Source organism: Cricetulus griseus, chromosome 6, assembly GCF_003668045.3.
Source record: "Cricetulus griseus strain 17A/GY chromosome 6, alternate assembly CriGri-PICRH-1.0, whole genome shotgun sequence".
Lineage (NCBI taxonomy): Eukaryota > Metazoa > Chordata > Mammalia > Rodentia > Cricetidae > Cricetulus > Cricetulus griseus.
Genome location: NC_048599.1, coordinates 153,536,195 through 153,552,784, shown reverse-complemented (window position 1 = coordinate 153,552,784; position 16,590 = coordinate 153,536,195). Strand labels below are relative to the sequence as shown.

At 50.4% G+C, this 16,590-nt stretch overlaps 1 protein-coding gene across 1 annotated transcript in view; it reads left to right on the top strand.

The window, feature by feature from the left end:
- Positions 1-15,940: 15,940 nt before the first annotated feature.
- Positions 15,941-16,590, top strand: part of Myh14 (myosin heavy chain 14) — a 56,039-nt gene continuing 55,389 nt past the window's right edge. Inside the window, exon 1 of the mRNA XM_035447108.1 lies at positions 15,941-16,333. Within this exon, the coding sequence (XP_035302999.1) occupies positions 15,941-16,333 (393 nt within the window). The remainder of the gene's footprint in view (positions 16,334-16,590) is intronic.

Here is a 16,590-nt window from a genome sequence, read left to right as displayed (position 1 = left end):
GCCCCACTCCATTAGTGGGAAGGTTGTGGTTTCCCGTAATAATTCATCTCTGTCTTCTCAAGGGACAGGTCTGTGCCCCCACCCCACTTCCAATACCCTGCCCCAAGATTTGTAGAACATTCCTTAAGGACAAAAATGAAGGCCATCCATTCTGCCAACATGGTGGCCACAAGCCTCATTGGTGGACTGGGAATCATCAATCAATACCCTCCCCTGGCTGGCCTGGAACTCACCATCATATGGATCAGACTGACCTTGAACTCATAGAGATCCTTCTGCCTAAGTTTACTGGGACTGAAAGTATGTGCCACTATGCCTGGCTGGAATCTTTCATTTCATTTCATTTTAATTCATTTAAATTTAAGGGCCACCAAGATGGCTCAATGGGTAAAAATGCTTGCAGTACAGGCTTTGATTTGATCCCCAGGATCCACATAAAGACGGAAGGAGAGAACAGACTACATAGAGTTGTCTTCTGACTTCCACATGCACAAAACAAAACAAAACAACAAACAAACCAAAGCCCCACCAAGGGCTGGGGAAATGGCGCGATGGTTAGAGCACACTCACTGCTCTTGTAGAGGATTCAGGCTTGGTTCCCACACTGTGGCTCACAACCATCTGTAATTCCAGTTTCAGGGGATCTGACTCCGTCTTCTGGCTTCTGCGGGTAGCAGACATGTGTGTAGTGCACAGACATACAAGCAGGCAAAGCCTCATACACAAAAGAAAGACAAACAGCATATGGTTTTCATCATACACAGAACCTAAATTTAAAAAAACAAACAAACATGAAATCTGAGGGGGAATTACTAGAGGAAGGGGCAGGGAAGGGGTCAGTGGGTGGGAGAGGAGAACAGGAGAAGGTAAGGGCTGAAAATGTTACACTGAAACCTGATGAGAGACTGGGGCCACAGGCTCAGTCGGTAGGGGGCTTGCCGAGCATGCTAGAAGCCCTGGGTTCCTTCCCCAGCACTGCAGAAGCCATGGCATGGACATGCATGGCAGTCATTTTGGTGCTTGGGAAGGTGGAGGGATGAGGATCAGGAGTTCAGTGTCATTGTTGGCTACATGGAGAGTTTAAGGGAAAGACTAACATGAGACCCTGCTGGGAAAGGGGTGGAGGGATTGTTCCAGGAGGGTACCCAGGATTCCTTTCTGAGACTGTTACTGCTCCTGAGTAACAGTGGAGATGGGTACAGTACTGGGAGTGGCAGGGAAGGACCTACAGGTGGGCTGGAACCGGAGAGGGACTTGGCACAGCCGCCCCTGTGTCTGCAGCTGCTGTCATGTTATTTGGTAATTATACGCCTGCCTTATCCACACACTCCATCTGCACTCCATCCTTAGGCTAGAGCTACAGACTCTGCTCAGTTTCATATATTTTGCACTTGACAGTATGTTTTCAAGAAGTCTCCAGCAGCCAGGCGTTGGTGGAGCACGCCTTTAATCCCAAAACTTGGGAGACAGAGGCAGGCAGATCTCTGTGAGTTCAAAACCAGCCTGGTCTACAAGAGCTAGCTCCAGGACAGGCTCCAAAGCCACAGAGAAGCCCTGTCTTGAAGAAACAAAAACAAAAAAGAAGTCTCTGGGGGACCGGAGAGATGGCTCAGAGGTTAAAAGCACCGACTGCCCTTCCAGAGGTCCTGAGTTCAATTCCCAGCAACCACATGGTGGCTCACAACCATCCCTAATGAGATCTGGTGCCTCTTCTGATGTGCAGATATACTATGGAAGCAGAATGTATACATAATAAATAAATAAAATCTTTAAAACAAAAGTCTCCAGGGAACTACATGGAATTCCAACACTTTCTATTGTTCACTAACTCATTTTAGAGTATTGGAGATTGAACCCAAAGCCTCTGACATGAAAGCCAGGCACCCTAGTACTGAGCCACACCCCAGCCCCTCACTGGGGAATTCTAGGCAGGTTCTCTACTGCTGAACCAGGCCCAAAGCCTTCTTTATACTTTCCATTTTGAGACAGGAACTCACTAAGTTACCTGCCCTTGAACTCTCTCTGTAGCCCAGGCAGGAATCAAACTTAGGCTCCTGCTTCACCTTCCCAAGTAGCTAGGACAACATCCTTTGACACATGTTCAACTAATGACGGATGGCTTCTAGAACATGGTGAGCAAAGCTTATTTTTTTATGTTTTTCGAGACAAGGTCTCTGACTGTCCAAGATGATCTCAAACTTATTGTGTAGACCGAGGCTAGCTTCAAACTCCTGGTCTTCCTGCCTCCACCTCTGGAGTGCTGGGATGACAGATGACCTCACATGTGACATCTATTTCATTATATCAGTTCCCCACAGAGCTGAACCCAAGCTGTCTCCTCACCCACAAAGCTGCTTGAAAGCTGCTGCAGTGTCCCAAAGTCCCCCCTTTGGCGCTTGGAAGTGGCACTGGCAGGTCCTGGAACGTGGGCATAGTTCATGCTCTCGTTGCCTCCTGTTGTTTATGGTGAATTTTGAAACCTTAGCAACATTCCGCCACAGAGAAGGGTGGAGGAGGGGCCAGCCAGCCCCAAAGGCCAATAGTCCATGGTATGTCCCTCTAACAGTCCATGGTGTGTCCCAGGGATGTAGAATGACAGGTGAACCTCTGGAAGGGAGGGAACCTCCCCATACTGATTGGCTCAATTTACAGTGTTATTTTTCTTTTCTTCCTTAGAATGAGACAATATTGCAGGCAGCAGTTAAACAACACCTATTAAGATCTTAACTGCCTGTGTTCTTTGACCCAGCTTCAGGATCGTTTTATGTATAAGGACATAGGAAGTAGGGTGTTCACCATACTGCCGTTTGTCAAGAAAATGGAATGAGGAAAAGCCACTCCCAGCTCCTCCCAGGTGAGAGACACTGATGGAAAAGGACAATGGTCATGGAATACTATGCAAGTGTGAAAGAGGTGAAGGTGAGTGTGAAAAGTCTCTTAAGGTATGTTGCTAAACAGGAAGGACAAATTAGAATTCCTTGTGTCAAATATGCTATTTCCTAGGGAGTAGCCACAATTTTATATGCATATACATATATCCTATTTCCATGAGCAAAAATCCTAAGGAGGGTTGAGGAGATGGCTTTAGTCTCTGCAATGCTTGCCAAAAATCAAAAGCTGGGCATGGCAGTTTGTGCCTGTAGCCCCAATGTTGGGGAGCACTAGTGTTGGCGAGCAGAGACAGCCAAATCTTGGGGGCTCCATGGCCAGCTAGACTAGCCTAATCAGGAAACTGCATGTTCAGAGACCCCTGTCACAAAACAAAACAAGACTCAGGCAGTGGAGAGATGGCTCAGTGGTTAAAAGCACACATTGCTCTTACAGTGGACCCGAGTTCAGTTCCCAGCACCCACATTGGGCATCTCACAACTGCCTTAACCATAGATCCAGGTGATCCAGTGCCTTCTTCTGGCCTAGATGGGCACTGTGTGTGTAAGGATGTGCAAGGGGGGGCGGGCTGGAGAGCGTTCACATCTGCTTCTCTCTGCTCTTAACTAATAAAACATCCTGATGAAAAGCAAAAACATCCATGCTACTTGCTTCTTCTTGCTCACCTAGTTTCCATCACTCAGACAGTCCAGGAAGGATGCATGCCTAGGGAATAGTGCCACCCATAATGGGCACGTCTTCCTTCATTAGTTAACAAACAAGGCAATCCCCTGCCGACCAACCTCATCTGGACAATTCCTCAACTGAGACGTTCATCTTACGAGATTCTCGCTTGTGATTATAAACTAAGCATCATGTGGCAGTAAAGTGAGGACTGAACCACAGGGAGGCTGGTGAGGGAATGTATTTGAGGTAACAGGAACAGCCTATGCAAAGCCCCTGAGTAGGGAAGGTGCGTGCAAGGGGGAGCTACAAGGAGGCCTGTGTGCTCACGGTAGAGACAGTGTGGGGAAGATGGAAGAGGTGAACTTGGAGTGGCACAGTGGACCCAAATCCAGAAGGGCCCTGTGATCTGTTTTTTTGCTTTATTTTTTGTTTGTTTGTTTTTCAAAACAGGGTTTCTCTGTATAGCTTTGGAGCCTATCCTGGCACTTGCTCTGTAGACCAGGCTGGCCTCAAACTCACAGAGATCCGCCTGCCTCTGCCTCCCGAGTGCTGGGATCAAAGGCGTGCGCCACCACTGCTGGGTTTGGGCCCTGTGATCTGACTGGAGACTCTGAGGATGACAGAAGCAGCAGGAGGACCCTGAGCAATCAGAGTATGACGTGACTTGGGTTCCGACAAGACAGCTCTGGCTGCTGTGTAGGAACAGGCGTGGCCAAAGGCACTTGCAGGAGGCGATGGTGGGCTGCAGGATGCGTGCTGCTGCTCATGACAAGCAAGCCCAAGTGTGGCCATGGTGAAGGTCATCTGGAAGGCATTTGTTGATGGATGGACATAGGGACTGAGGTGTTTAACAAACAGCAAGAGTTACAGGAAGGGCTTGAGTTCTAAGATTCCAGAGTCTCGGTTCCTTTTCTTTTGCTATAACACATGATCACAGACTGGGTGAATCAAAGAGAAAGGTTTTTGTCATGTAGTTCCAGAAGGCAGGAAGCCAAGTATCAAGGTACTGACTGGCTTCAGTGATGTCGTTACCCACACCATGGTACACAGTGCTCCACAGAGGAGCCAAGGCATGCTGGGAAAGAGCTATGTTATAGTATGTCACCTCCCTCATGGACTAAATCTGCTCTCAGGAGATGACTCCAAGATGTCCAGTCTGGATACACAATCCACTCCAAACTCTTGAAAAAAGTAGTCTTTATAGAGGATAATTACGTCACTCCCAAGATGATTTATCTGCTCCTCTAATTATTAGCCTAGATTATCCACATAGTCTCCTCAGAAGATAATCGGCCTACTCCTTTGATCAGTATGATCCTGAGATAAATAGCCTAGTCCCTCTAGAAATAGCTCACTCTTGTGACGGTACATATTCCTCCAAGAGCAAGTGTACTCAAGTGATATTCCCTGCTCTCCAGGTACCGGACTACGTACTGGTGATAACCTATACCTGTGAGTGTGGCTCTTGAGTGCCTCCTAATATTCTCAATGAATAAGATTATTTCTATTTCAGCTAGGGGCCAGCAGGGTGGCTCAAGTAATGGTGCTTGCCTGCAAGTCTGACAAACTGAGTTTGATGCCCGGGATCCGTAGGGTGGGAAGGAGAGAACAGAATGGCTAGAGACGTCCTCTGACTACCGCAAACGTGTGCACACACATAAATAAGGAAAAGCAACAAAAATTAAATAAGGGGCCAGAAAGAATCCCTAGTGGTTAAGAGCACTGTCTGCTCTTCCGGAGGATCCAAGTGTGACTCCCAGCGCCTACATGGCTTACATCTATCTCTAACTCCAGCCCCAGGAGATCTATCAGCATCTTCTGGCCTCCACAGGCACTGGGCACATATGTAGTAAACAGATATGCATGCAGGCAAAGCACCACACTCATTAAAAAGAAATCTTTAAACCTGGTGTTGGTGGCTCATGCCTTTAATCCCAGCACTCAGGAGGAAGAGGCAGGTAGATCTTTGTGAGTTGGAGACCAGCCTGGTCTACAAGAGCTGGTTCCAGGACAGCCTCCAAAGCCACAGAGAAACCCTGTCTTGAAAAACAAAACAAAAAAACCCAAAAACAAACAAAAAAAGAAATCTTTAAAAACACTAAGCTTCATCCTGGATTTTGGAGGGGAAAGTGAAACCATAGCACCCAGGCATGAGCCCCAGAGCTGCTCATCTAGCCCCTCTGGGGAGTGTTCCGGAGCTGGGCTTGTATTCACATAGGCTACCACCACTAATCTGCTCTGGGTCCTCGCCTCTAAGTGCAGAGCCACAGGAGTCTTAGAACTCTGGTTTCTATGCCAGCCCTGCCACTCCACCTAAGAAGGTTGATTCGTGCCTTATGTTTCCTCACCAGCATCCTTGCTTCCTGTGTTATAGGAGCCTTCATGCACTAGCTCCAGAGCGCCTGTGAGCCTGCTCCAGGATATAAAATATTTAAGACAGTGCCTGCACTCAGGATCTCCCAGTGAAGGAGGGTTATAACCAGCTTGCTCTGCCTAAGATAGTCAACAACAAATCCACACCAAAATGCTATCAGTGGTCCATCTTACTGGAGAAGTGAGATGGATGGTGTTGATCTTACCTAGGCATAGCTGGGTTAACAGAGTGCCTGCATAGGTTGCCTCATTGATCAAGGATGGTTTGGCTTTGTTTTCCTTTTTATTTGTCTGACTTTTGATTTTATATCCTACTTTGTAGCGTAGGCTGGCTTGGAACTTTTGATCCTTCTGCCTCCTGAGTTTTGGGGACTCCTCCTGAGTTTTGGGGACTAAAGGTGTACACCACTACCTCAGACTAAAACTGTTTTAATTAAAAAAAAAAAGGAAGTGGTACTGGGAGATGCTGAGTGGGGAAAGCACACACCTTTTGACTGTGAGAAACTCATTCCAGATCCTTCAGCACCCATGTGTCCAGCCAGTCTGTTAGTCCAGCGCCTAGGAGATGGAGGCAGGAGGATCAGAATTTCAGTCATATAAAGCAAGTTTGAGGCCAACCTATGCTACATGAGACTTTGTCTCATTAAACCGAACCAGTTGAACCATAAAAATAAGATCAGGGCGAAGGGTACCAGGTCCTCTGGAACGAGCAGATACTCAGGGAAGTCTCCACTGGAAAAGGAAGGAGAGGGGCACATCCTGGGGGGAGAAGGCAGGTTCAGAGGCCCGAACAGGACAGAGGTTTGGGGTGTGTGAGAAAACTGGCTGGAGCAGAGTATGTGTTGTAGTTTGCTTTCTGTTGTGCTGTCATAAAACACTGACCAAAAACAACCTGGAAGAAGAAAGGATTTGTTTGGCTTACAGTTCCATGTTACAATCCATCATGAAAGGAAGTCAGGGCAGGAACTCAAGGCAGGAACCTAGAGGCAGGAGCTGATGGAGAGGTCATGGGGGGTGCAGCTTACTGGTTTGCTTCGAATGCCTGGCTCATCATGATTTCTTGTACAAGTCAGGAGCACCCGCCCAGTGGTAGCACCACCCACAGTGAGCTGAGTCCTCCCAAGGCAATCATTAATCAAGAAAATTCCCCATAGGCCTATGTGACAGATACAATCACACTACTGGAGTTCCCTTTTCCCACGTGGCTCAAGTTGACAACAAACAGCCAGTAAAGAGAGGATGAGAGGTGACTCCAGAGAAGATGAGGGGGCCGGACAGCACTTGGTGGCCCCCAGTGAAAACCCTATTTGCCCTCTCAGTGTGATCAGATATGCCCCTAGGTATGGAGCTTGAGTGGGAGATGAACAGGATGTGACTGGGGTGACCTGCGTCTTGATGCCTCCTGGGTAGTCAGATTAACAAATCTTTATCCCTGCCATCATCTGAGAGTCCAAGACTGGACTTTCCAACCTATAGCCTGAGGGCCAGTCACTCTGTGTGTGTTAATAAAGCTTTATTAGAACATGACCTCATCCATACCCCTCAGGTTTGAAATGGGGGGCTGGGCAGTGTTAGCCAGATCCTGGTTAAAGCAGAGAAGTTTCTGCTGTCTAGCTTTGTGCAGGAGATCTAGCCAGCCCCTACCTGGAACAACACCCAGCACACAGTAGGCACTCTGTAAATATTTCTCTTTGCAGAGCACAGCCTGCTACTTGTCCATGAATCACAGGAAGCTGCCAACTTTCTCTGGCCCTGGGGCTACTTCCAGCCCAGAGTCACACGGACCAGAACAACAGCCAACAACACAACAGTGACCAAAAATAATGCTGGCATCATCTGAGCCTTTGCCACAGAGAAAATACACAGGTGGAATTACAAGCCAGCCCTGGGGACCCTGTACCCAAGCTCCCCCTTTGTTCTGTAGACTCCAAGGTCACCCAATTTTTGTGCTCACTCAAAAAAGTCTCCTATAACATGGGGCAACTGCCCATCCCTGACTTCCCATCTCTCTTTCCAACTTCAGGTTCTGTGTGTGTGGGGGGCTCTATCAGTTCATGTATCTATTTTTATGTTTTTGTTTCAAAATTAAAATTAAAATTGAAAGGGGATGGGTATTAACCCATGATATTTATCAGGAATGTTTGGAATGTGCTTTTGCATATCCAAACTTGTGAGTCTCTCTTGGTTTTTCTTGCCTTCCTGGATCCCCTCCATCCCCTCACAGAGACAGACCATGTGGGTCCCAGGATAGAATTCAGGTCATCAGGCTGGGCAATAACACTTTTACTTGCTGAACCATGTCACCTTCCCTTCTCTTCATTTCTTGAGACAGGGTCTTTCGCTGAACCTGGAGCTTGCTGATGTGGCTTGCCTGGCTGATTAGTGAGCCCCAGGGAATTCTCCTGTGTCCGCCTGCACAGCACTGGGGTTACCACTACACCTGACTTATGGCATGGGTGCTAGGGATACCAAAATTCAGTTCCTTGTGTTCACATGGCAAGCACTTTACTGACTGCACCAACTTCTCAGCTCTTCTTTCCTTTTTTTCTTGTCTTTTCTTTCATTGTTTGAGGCAGGGTCTCACTATTTAGCTCTAGCTGTCCTAGAACTCACTCTGTAGACCAGGCTGGCCTCGAACTCAGAGATCCACCTGCCTCTGCCTCCCCAGTTCAGGGATTAAAGGTGTTTGCCAAGATGCTCAGATTCTTTTCTTTTTAGAGACACTATCTCACATAGCCCAGGCTGACCCATAACTTCCTTGTAGCCCAGGCTGGCCTTGACCTAAAGGTCCTCCTGCCTTCACCTCACAAGTGCTGGATGGCAGGCGTGAGCCACCATGCCTGAGCCACCATGCCTGAGCCCCTTCTACTCTTTGTGCCATATATAGTGAAACATATCACATATGACTGCTATTTATAACATAGTTTAATCTAGAGTCTACTTCTGAGATCAAGCATGCAGTATGTGTCCATTCTAGGCTGTCTGAGCTCGTTTTGCATACAGATTTCCAGTCCCATCTATCCTACTGCAGAGGACACGATTCCTCTTCACAGCCGAATAAAGGTTCATTGTGTCTGTCCCGAGTTCTTTTATCTATTCATCTGTTGATGGGCATGGAGGCTGCTTCTGCTTCTTGGGCTTTGTGACTAGGGAAGCAGTGAGCACAGATGAGCAGGCGTGTCTGTGGTGTGATGCCTCAGAGTCCCGTAGGTGGTAGAGCTGATGATATAGTAGTTCTAGTTCGGGCTTAGTCATTGTTTCACATCACTTTGTTATTTTACAAAGTTGTGTGGATGTTTTGTCTGCTTATAAAATTACTTTATTATTTTGCATGGTTCAGCTGCATGCATACATGTACACTACCTAAGTGCCTGGTGTCTGCAGAGACCAGGAAAAGGTATCGAATACCCTGGAGTTGGAGTTACAGATGACTGTGTGTATCCATGTGGGTGCTACCACAGAACCTGTATTCATTGCAATAACAGCCAGTGCTCTTAGCCGATAGGCTATCTCTCCAGCCCCTGCCTTTTGTTTTTAGGATTATTTATTTTTTAATTTTTTTTGGGGGGTGGTTGAGACAAGTTTCCTCCATTTGACAGTCCTGGCTGTCCTGGAACTCACTTTGTGGACCAGGTTGGCCTCAATCCACCTCCACACAGCTGTCATGTCTTGGAGCTGAGTCACAGGCAGTTGTGAGCTGCCTGATGTGGTGCTGGAATTGAACTCTGATTATGGGGATGATCACCATGTGCTCTTAAGCACACAGTCTTCTCTCCAGCTGCTTTTAGTCTTAAAAACAGATTTATCGGTGGGGAGGTGTGTTGGTGCAGGACACCTACAGCAGGGCAGAGGGCAACTTCCAGGAGTCAGTCCTGTCCTTTTACTGTGGATCCTGAGGCTCCAACTCAGATCATCAGGGTTGCCAGCAGGCACCTTTCCCAACTGAGTGTCCCCACAGTGCCCCCCTCCTATGTGTGTGTGCATGCATGGGGTGAACGTTGCCATGGCACATTATAGAGGTGTCAGAGAGAGAGAGAGAGAGAGAGAGAGAGAGAGAGAGAGAGAGAGAGAGAGAGAGAGAGGTGTCCCAGGGATGGAACTCAAGTAGTCAGACTTGGTGGCAAGTGCCTTTACCTTGTGGCCATCTCTCATCCTAATTTGTTTTTCTGATATGGTTTCAGTGTGTAGTCCTATCTGGCCCAGAACTCACTATGCAGACCAAGCTGGTCTTACTGGTAGTGGTCCTCTCCAGCTTTGGCATCCTGATGTGGGCTCAGAGGGTTGAACTTAGCTTATGGGGCTTGGTGGCAAGCACTTTTCCCCTGACAAATCATCTTGCTGGCCTGGTGTTTGTTTTCTTGATTGTGGTGATATATTGTTTGTGATCTGATAAAGCTTGCCTGGAGATCAGAATGCAAAGCTAGCCACAGCCATAGAAACTGAAAGGTGGTGGTGGCACACGTCTTTAATCCCAGGACTCAGGAGACAGAGGCAGATGGATCTCTGTGAGTTCAAGGCCACCCAGGGCTACGGGAGAGTGAATCAGTCTAGAGGAGAAACAGAGCTCACACTTTTAATGCCTGCACTAGAGAGGTATGTGAGCTCAGGGTCTCATGAGGGATTCAGCATTCAGTCACAGGGCAATTAGTCTCTAGACACGTTGAGGACAGGATTGCCCCAGCCTTGGTAAAGGTAAGAGCTCTCCAGTGGCTTGCTGCTTTGCTTTTCTGATCTTCAGCTTGAACCCCAATATCTGTCTCTGGGGCTTATTATTAGTACTACAATTGATGGTCATTCTGACTGGGTGCTGGAATTACAGGTCTGCATCACTTCACCTTGTTTATGTGATGCTGGGGACTGTGCCCAGGGTGTCTTGCATGCTGTCTACCAACTGAGCTTCAACCCCAGACAAAACCAGGTGTTATCTTAGCTCCTCTCTTGTTTTCCCCACTCCTTCCAGCCTTTTTGCTCAAGTTCTGTGGGCTCAAGTCATACTGAGAGCTAGGATTCAGGAAGTTTTCATGTTCTGTTCCTTCTTTCTGGCCACACATGTTTGGTGTTCCATCCCTCTTTACCACTGATTTCCCTCTCTGGTGCAGCTTCAGTGACATTATGTAGTGGAAACGCTTTACACAGCTGTGAGCATACAGCAGGCACTCAATAAATGACAACTCTGACCCATGCAGTCGCCATCCGCCTGCATAGGGCCTGCTCACAGTATGCGTTCTACAAAAGCGCCATCTCCTTGGTGCGTGTCCGCGCGCGGGCTCCCTAGGGACCCAGACATTCCGGCCTCCTGCTGCCCTGTACGTGCGCGCACAAAAGCATCCATTCATGCCTGTGTACAAAGCGGCCCATTCAACGGGTCCCCTTCAACCAGCGGCTCCCGGCCGCTCCCCAAGCCTCTTTACTGGTGCCTCCCGCTGGCCATCAGCCCCGAGCCCCGCCAACGGCCGCGCACCCTCGGCCAGGTTCTTTTCCCACGCCTGGCACGCTTCGCCAACTTCTGATTGGCACGGCGCACCGGCCGCTCTTTTTGATTGGGCAGCGCTGAGCCTCAGGGGCGGGGTCGGAACGGGCCGCAGGGAGCGCTGATTTGGGCGGGGCCGTCCAGCGTAGGTCCCTCCCCCTTTCTGCCCCGGCCGAGGCCTCTAGACCGCCCAGGGTGCCGGTGAGTGCCGGGCCCCCCGCAGTGCGTACGGGGCCGGGGCCGGGGGGTAGGGCGGCCAGGCCAGGGGAGGCCGGAGCCTGTGGACTGTGATGGGAGTCATGGGGAAGCGCGGGGCGGGATACTCACAGTGGGTGCAAGCAAGCCCGGGGGTGAGGAGGGGAGTGGGGTGCAGTCACCCAGCCCCGGTTCTCACCGCGTGCCAGAAAGCCTGGGGTCCTCTCTGAAGGCGTCACCCGGTTTGTCCTGCAGAAGAGGAACTGAGGCAGTGTTTGGACAGTGTGTGATAGAACACCTGAGTCATGGTTTCCAGTCCCCTGCTCCCGGGACGAAAGCTGCAGGCCAGAGAGAGGAGGGGTCGCGACAGACAGGGCCAGGGGCCGGGAAGGATGTATTTGTCTGGGTGTCCAGTTTGTTTTGTTTTGACTTGGTTCAGTTAATTTCTTTTTTTGAGACAGGTTTTCACTCTGTAGTCTAGCTAGTCTGGAACTCACTGTGTAGACCAAGTTGATCTCAACTCCTAACCTTCCTCCCTGAGCCTCTCAAGTGCTGAGATGACAGCGGTGCTCCTCCAAACTGGGGCACTTTACAACTAAAATCCTCCTCCGCAGAGAATAGATTTGAGGTAATCCTCTTCCGCAGAGAATAGATTTGAGGTAATTTGTGTGGCTCCCATTTCACAGGGAGGGAAAGGTGGGCCGTGGTGGGGGATTGGAGGGACCTGGTGTACCTGGCCATGCGCCCCCCTCTTTTAATAATGCCACAGTAGTAATCAGTGGTTCGAGACCAGCCTCAGCTACATGATGAGTTCCAGGCCAGCCTATGCTGCATAAATCTGTATCCGAAAAAAATAAATAAATAAAAATAAATTGTTCTCTAAGTCAGAACTCTTAACATCTTCTAAAGAGAAAACCATAAGCTAATGGCAGACACGCCCACCCTATGTCTCCTCTTCAGTTCACCTTGAAAAGACCCAAGCCCCCGAAACTGACATAGCATTTTGACATCCTTCCTGAGGATTGGGGTATCCCACTTCCAGGGTTGGGGAAACTTTGGTTGAGCGATATAAGAAATGATAAAGCAGCCATCTAGGTCCCTTTTTCCACAGGATTTTTATTGATTTCATGAGCCTCAATTCCTAGAGAGGAAAGCACAGGTCCAGAAGTCTGGGGAGGGATTCGAACCCTAGGCGTCCGCAGACCGACTCTGTGCCCGACCTTCACCTTTGTCCAGAGCCGCCACCTGGCAACAGGTTCTACCTCTGGGGCTGCCGTGCCAGGCTCCGCCCCTTCACCCAGCCCGGCAGGTGTCCGGTGATGTCAGAGACCGGTCCTGCCTCCTGACGCGAGAGGCCCCGCCCCTTGCTGGACCGCCGAGCCGGCCTTACCTGAGTGCTGGGAAGGATCTGGACTCCAAGGCCTCCCCATCTCTCCACCACCAGGCGCCCAGGTAGCCTCGGGATCCACAGGATACAGGAGGCAGGCCACCGGGGCGCTTGGCCAGGAGGAGAGGGTGTTAGGATCCATCTGGGCTTCCGAAGGTACACGGGCCAGGTACCCCGAGTCAGAAGGAGGAAGCTGAGACTGTACCCCGGTGTCTGAGAGAGGAGGGCTGAGGTCTGTACTCCTGTGTTTGAAGGAGGAGGCTGGGGTCTGGACCCCTGGGTCTGAGGGAAGAGACTGGGGTCAAGACCCCTAGGCCTGAGAGAGGAGACTGGGGACTGGACCACTGAGTCTGAGGGAGGAGAGCTGGGGTCAGGACCCCTAGGCCTGAGAGAGGAGACTGGGGACTGGACCACTGAGTCTGAGGGAGGAGGCTGGGGTCAGGACCCCTGTGTATGAGGGAGGAGGCTGGGGTCAGGACCCCTGGGTCTGAGGGAGGAGGCTGGGGCCTGGATTCCTGGGTTTGAAGGAGGAGGACTGTGGTCAGGACTCGGGTCTGAGGGAGGAGAGGTGAGGTCAGAACCCCTCAGCCTGGGGGAGGAGGCTGGGATCTGGACCCCTGGCTCTGAGGGAGAAGGCTGGAACAGGCTGGGGTCTCACCCATAGGCTGAGGTCATAAGCTTGGTAGTGTCTCAGCCCCTGCCGGGTCGGGCGGAGCCCTGGCTGCTTTCCTTTTCCACACAGCTCTGTCTGCCCCTCCCAGGTGCTCTCACCTGCCTAAGTGACACTAATGAGTCCTGGCACCACATTCCTGCTGCCTAAGGGAGGGGTGTGTGGCTGGGGCGCAGCCATTGGGGCCAGGTCCTCTCCACTTCTAACCCTGGCTGCAGTAAGGCTCTAGACAACACCTGTGTCCAGCGGAGACGAGGCTGGAGATTGGGTCAGAAGCGACTGAGGCTGCTCTTCTAGCTCTTGGGGGGAGTAATGGGGCGGGGAGATACAAAGCCACCAAACCCTTCCTGGTCAAAGGCCACCAGGCTGGAGAGGAAGCAGGTGGGTGGGGTGGGGTGAAGTCCCTGGGACGGGGCTTGGCTCTGGGTGTATCTTTGCCACACTGGAGCCTTGGGTGATCCTTGGCCCTTTGGGGCTCACCATTTGCAGGCAACGTGACTGGGAACCAGGCTATTGGTGCTGGTGGGTGGGTGGGGGGGTGTGGACAGAGGAAGTTCGCATATGAGAGGCTCCTGGGGCAAGCTTGGGAGGACAAGATATGGGAGGACACCACTTGAGAAAGCTGAGTGCTTGGATGGATGTCCCCAAGGGGTGTGCTGGGCATGAGGGTGGCCTGGTCACAGCGGTGAAATGGAAGACAGGGATGTGGGTATCATCAGGTGTGCTTTGATTGGGGATGGCGAGACGAGGTGATAGGACCGTGGGGCTGCTTCCTGCAGGAGAGACCAGTGTGGGGCATTTTCTGTGGGATATTGGACAGCCCTGAAATTGCTGTGTTCCCTAGTCAGTGGCGTGGGAGGGTGGGAAGGTGACCAGACACCCTGGCTACCTCCTGGAAGCCTCTGTTAAAAAAAAAAAAATCCCAAACTCAGCTGGGTCCACACCCTAAGACCTGCTCAAAGGCAGGCGGGCCCCCGGCGACTCATGACAGATCCCCTGTGCCTCTGAGAATGTCCAATAAATGTAAGAAAGATTGAATGGATTCAGCCAGAGAGGATGGGGATTGGTGAGCATCCTGTAATTATGGGGCAGGCAGGACCAGAGGTGCCCAGGAAACTTGGTGACAAACATCAGATCTGTGCCCTACCTGGGCCCCCTCTGAGTGTAAAGTGTGGTGACCTTTGTTGTCCTTGCAGTAACACATTAGGAAAGGCTTCTCCAGTCAGTCCAGTTAAAATGAAAGCACAGCCTGGGCACCGGCGTCACCCTTTCTCCTGCTCTGTACCTCTGACAGTCATTTATCACCATTTAAACCATTTACATGTTTATGACGGTTTATTTTTAACTGCCTCCTGAGATTAGAACAGTGCCATCCAATATAAACAGAATGTAAGGCAAGTGTGTATTTACAATTTTATGGTACCATATTTGTGGGGAGGGGCCCTGGAAAGGTGGCCCAGCAGTTAAGAGTGCTGGCCACTCTTGCAGAGGACCTCTGTGCAACTTGCAGCACCCCCATGGCGGTTCAGAATCGTCTGTAACTACAGTTCCTGAGTATCCAACTCCCTCTTCTGGCCTCCATGGGTGCTGCATGTATGTGGTATAGACATACATGCCGGCAAAACACCCTTTAAATATAAACCCTGTTCTTGTTTTGAAGGGGGATGCACAGGTGGCTCAGTGTTTTGTAGCACTGACTGCTCTCGCAGAGAACTGCTCTTTGGTTCTCAGCATCTGCATCCCATCACTCCAGCTCCAGGGAGTTATGCCATCTTCTGGCCTCTGAGAGAACTTGCATACATGTGGTACACATAAACTCACCAAGCACGCACATATATACATAAAAACAAATCTTTTACAAGAAGATGTATTTATATTACTTTAGTTATGTGTGTGGGGGGGTGCGAATGTGAAGCCTCTGACTTCACAGGCAGTTGTGAACCCCTGACACAGGTTCTGGAAACCAAACTCAGATCCTCCGAAAGAACAATGCACACTTTCAACTTCTGAAATGTCTCTCCAGCCCCATAATAAATGGATTTATTTATTTTTTATCTTTTTTTTGAGACGGGGTTTCTCTGTGTAGCCCTGGCTGTCCTGGAACTTGCTTTGTAGACCAGGCTAGCCTCAAACTCAGAGATCTGCTTGTCTCTGCCTCCCTAGTGCTGGGATTAAAGGCGTTAACCCTTACACTCAGCTCAAATTAATTTTTTTAAAAAGTAAAGGTGGACCAGGTGACAGTCTTATTATCCCAGTCCCAACTGACGCGTCCACTCTCTTGCCACAGACCATGGCTGCAGTGACCCTGTCCGTGCCTGGGAGGAAAGTGGCTGCCAGGGCAGGCCCTGTGCCTGAGGCAGCCCAACCATTCCTGTTCACACCCCGAACACCAAATGTGGGTGGCCCTGGAGGGCCGCAGGTGGAGTGGACAGCGCGACGCCTGGTGTGGGTCCCCTCAGAACTGCATGGATTCGAGGCTGCAGCCCTACGCGACGAAGGGGAGGAGGAGGCGGAAGTGGAGCTGGCGGAGAGTGGACGGCGCCTGCGGCTGCCCCGGGACCAAATCCAGCGCATGAACCCACCCAAGTTCAGCAAGGCAGAGGACATGGCTGAGCTCACCTGCCTCAATGAGGCCTCTGTCCTGCACAACTTGCGAGAGCGCTACTACTCCGGGCTCATTTATGTGAGTGACATTCCCCGGGTGGGGTGCCAGATGTCATCAACCCGACCTGGATTGACAGGGAGTGGCCTAGAGTATTTTTCGCCCATGTCCTGTGACTATCCTCCAACTAGTCCAAAATTATAATGCTTTATTTTTATGGAATAGGAGGTTAGACAGGTACTCTAACCCTGAGCCACACCCCCAGCACCTCACTGGGGGATTCTAGGCAGGGCTTCTACTGCTGAGCCACGCCCCCAGCCCACTTTTTGTTTTGTTTG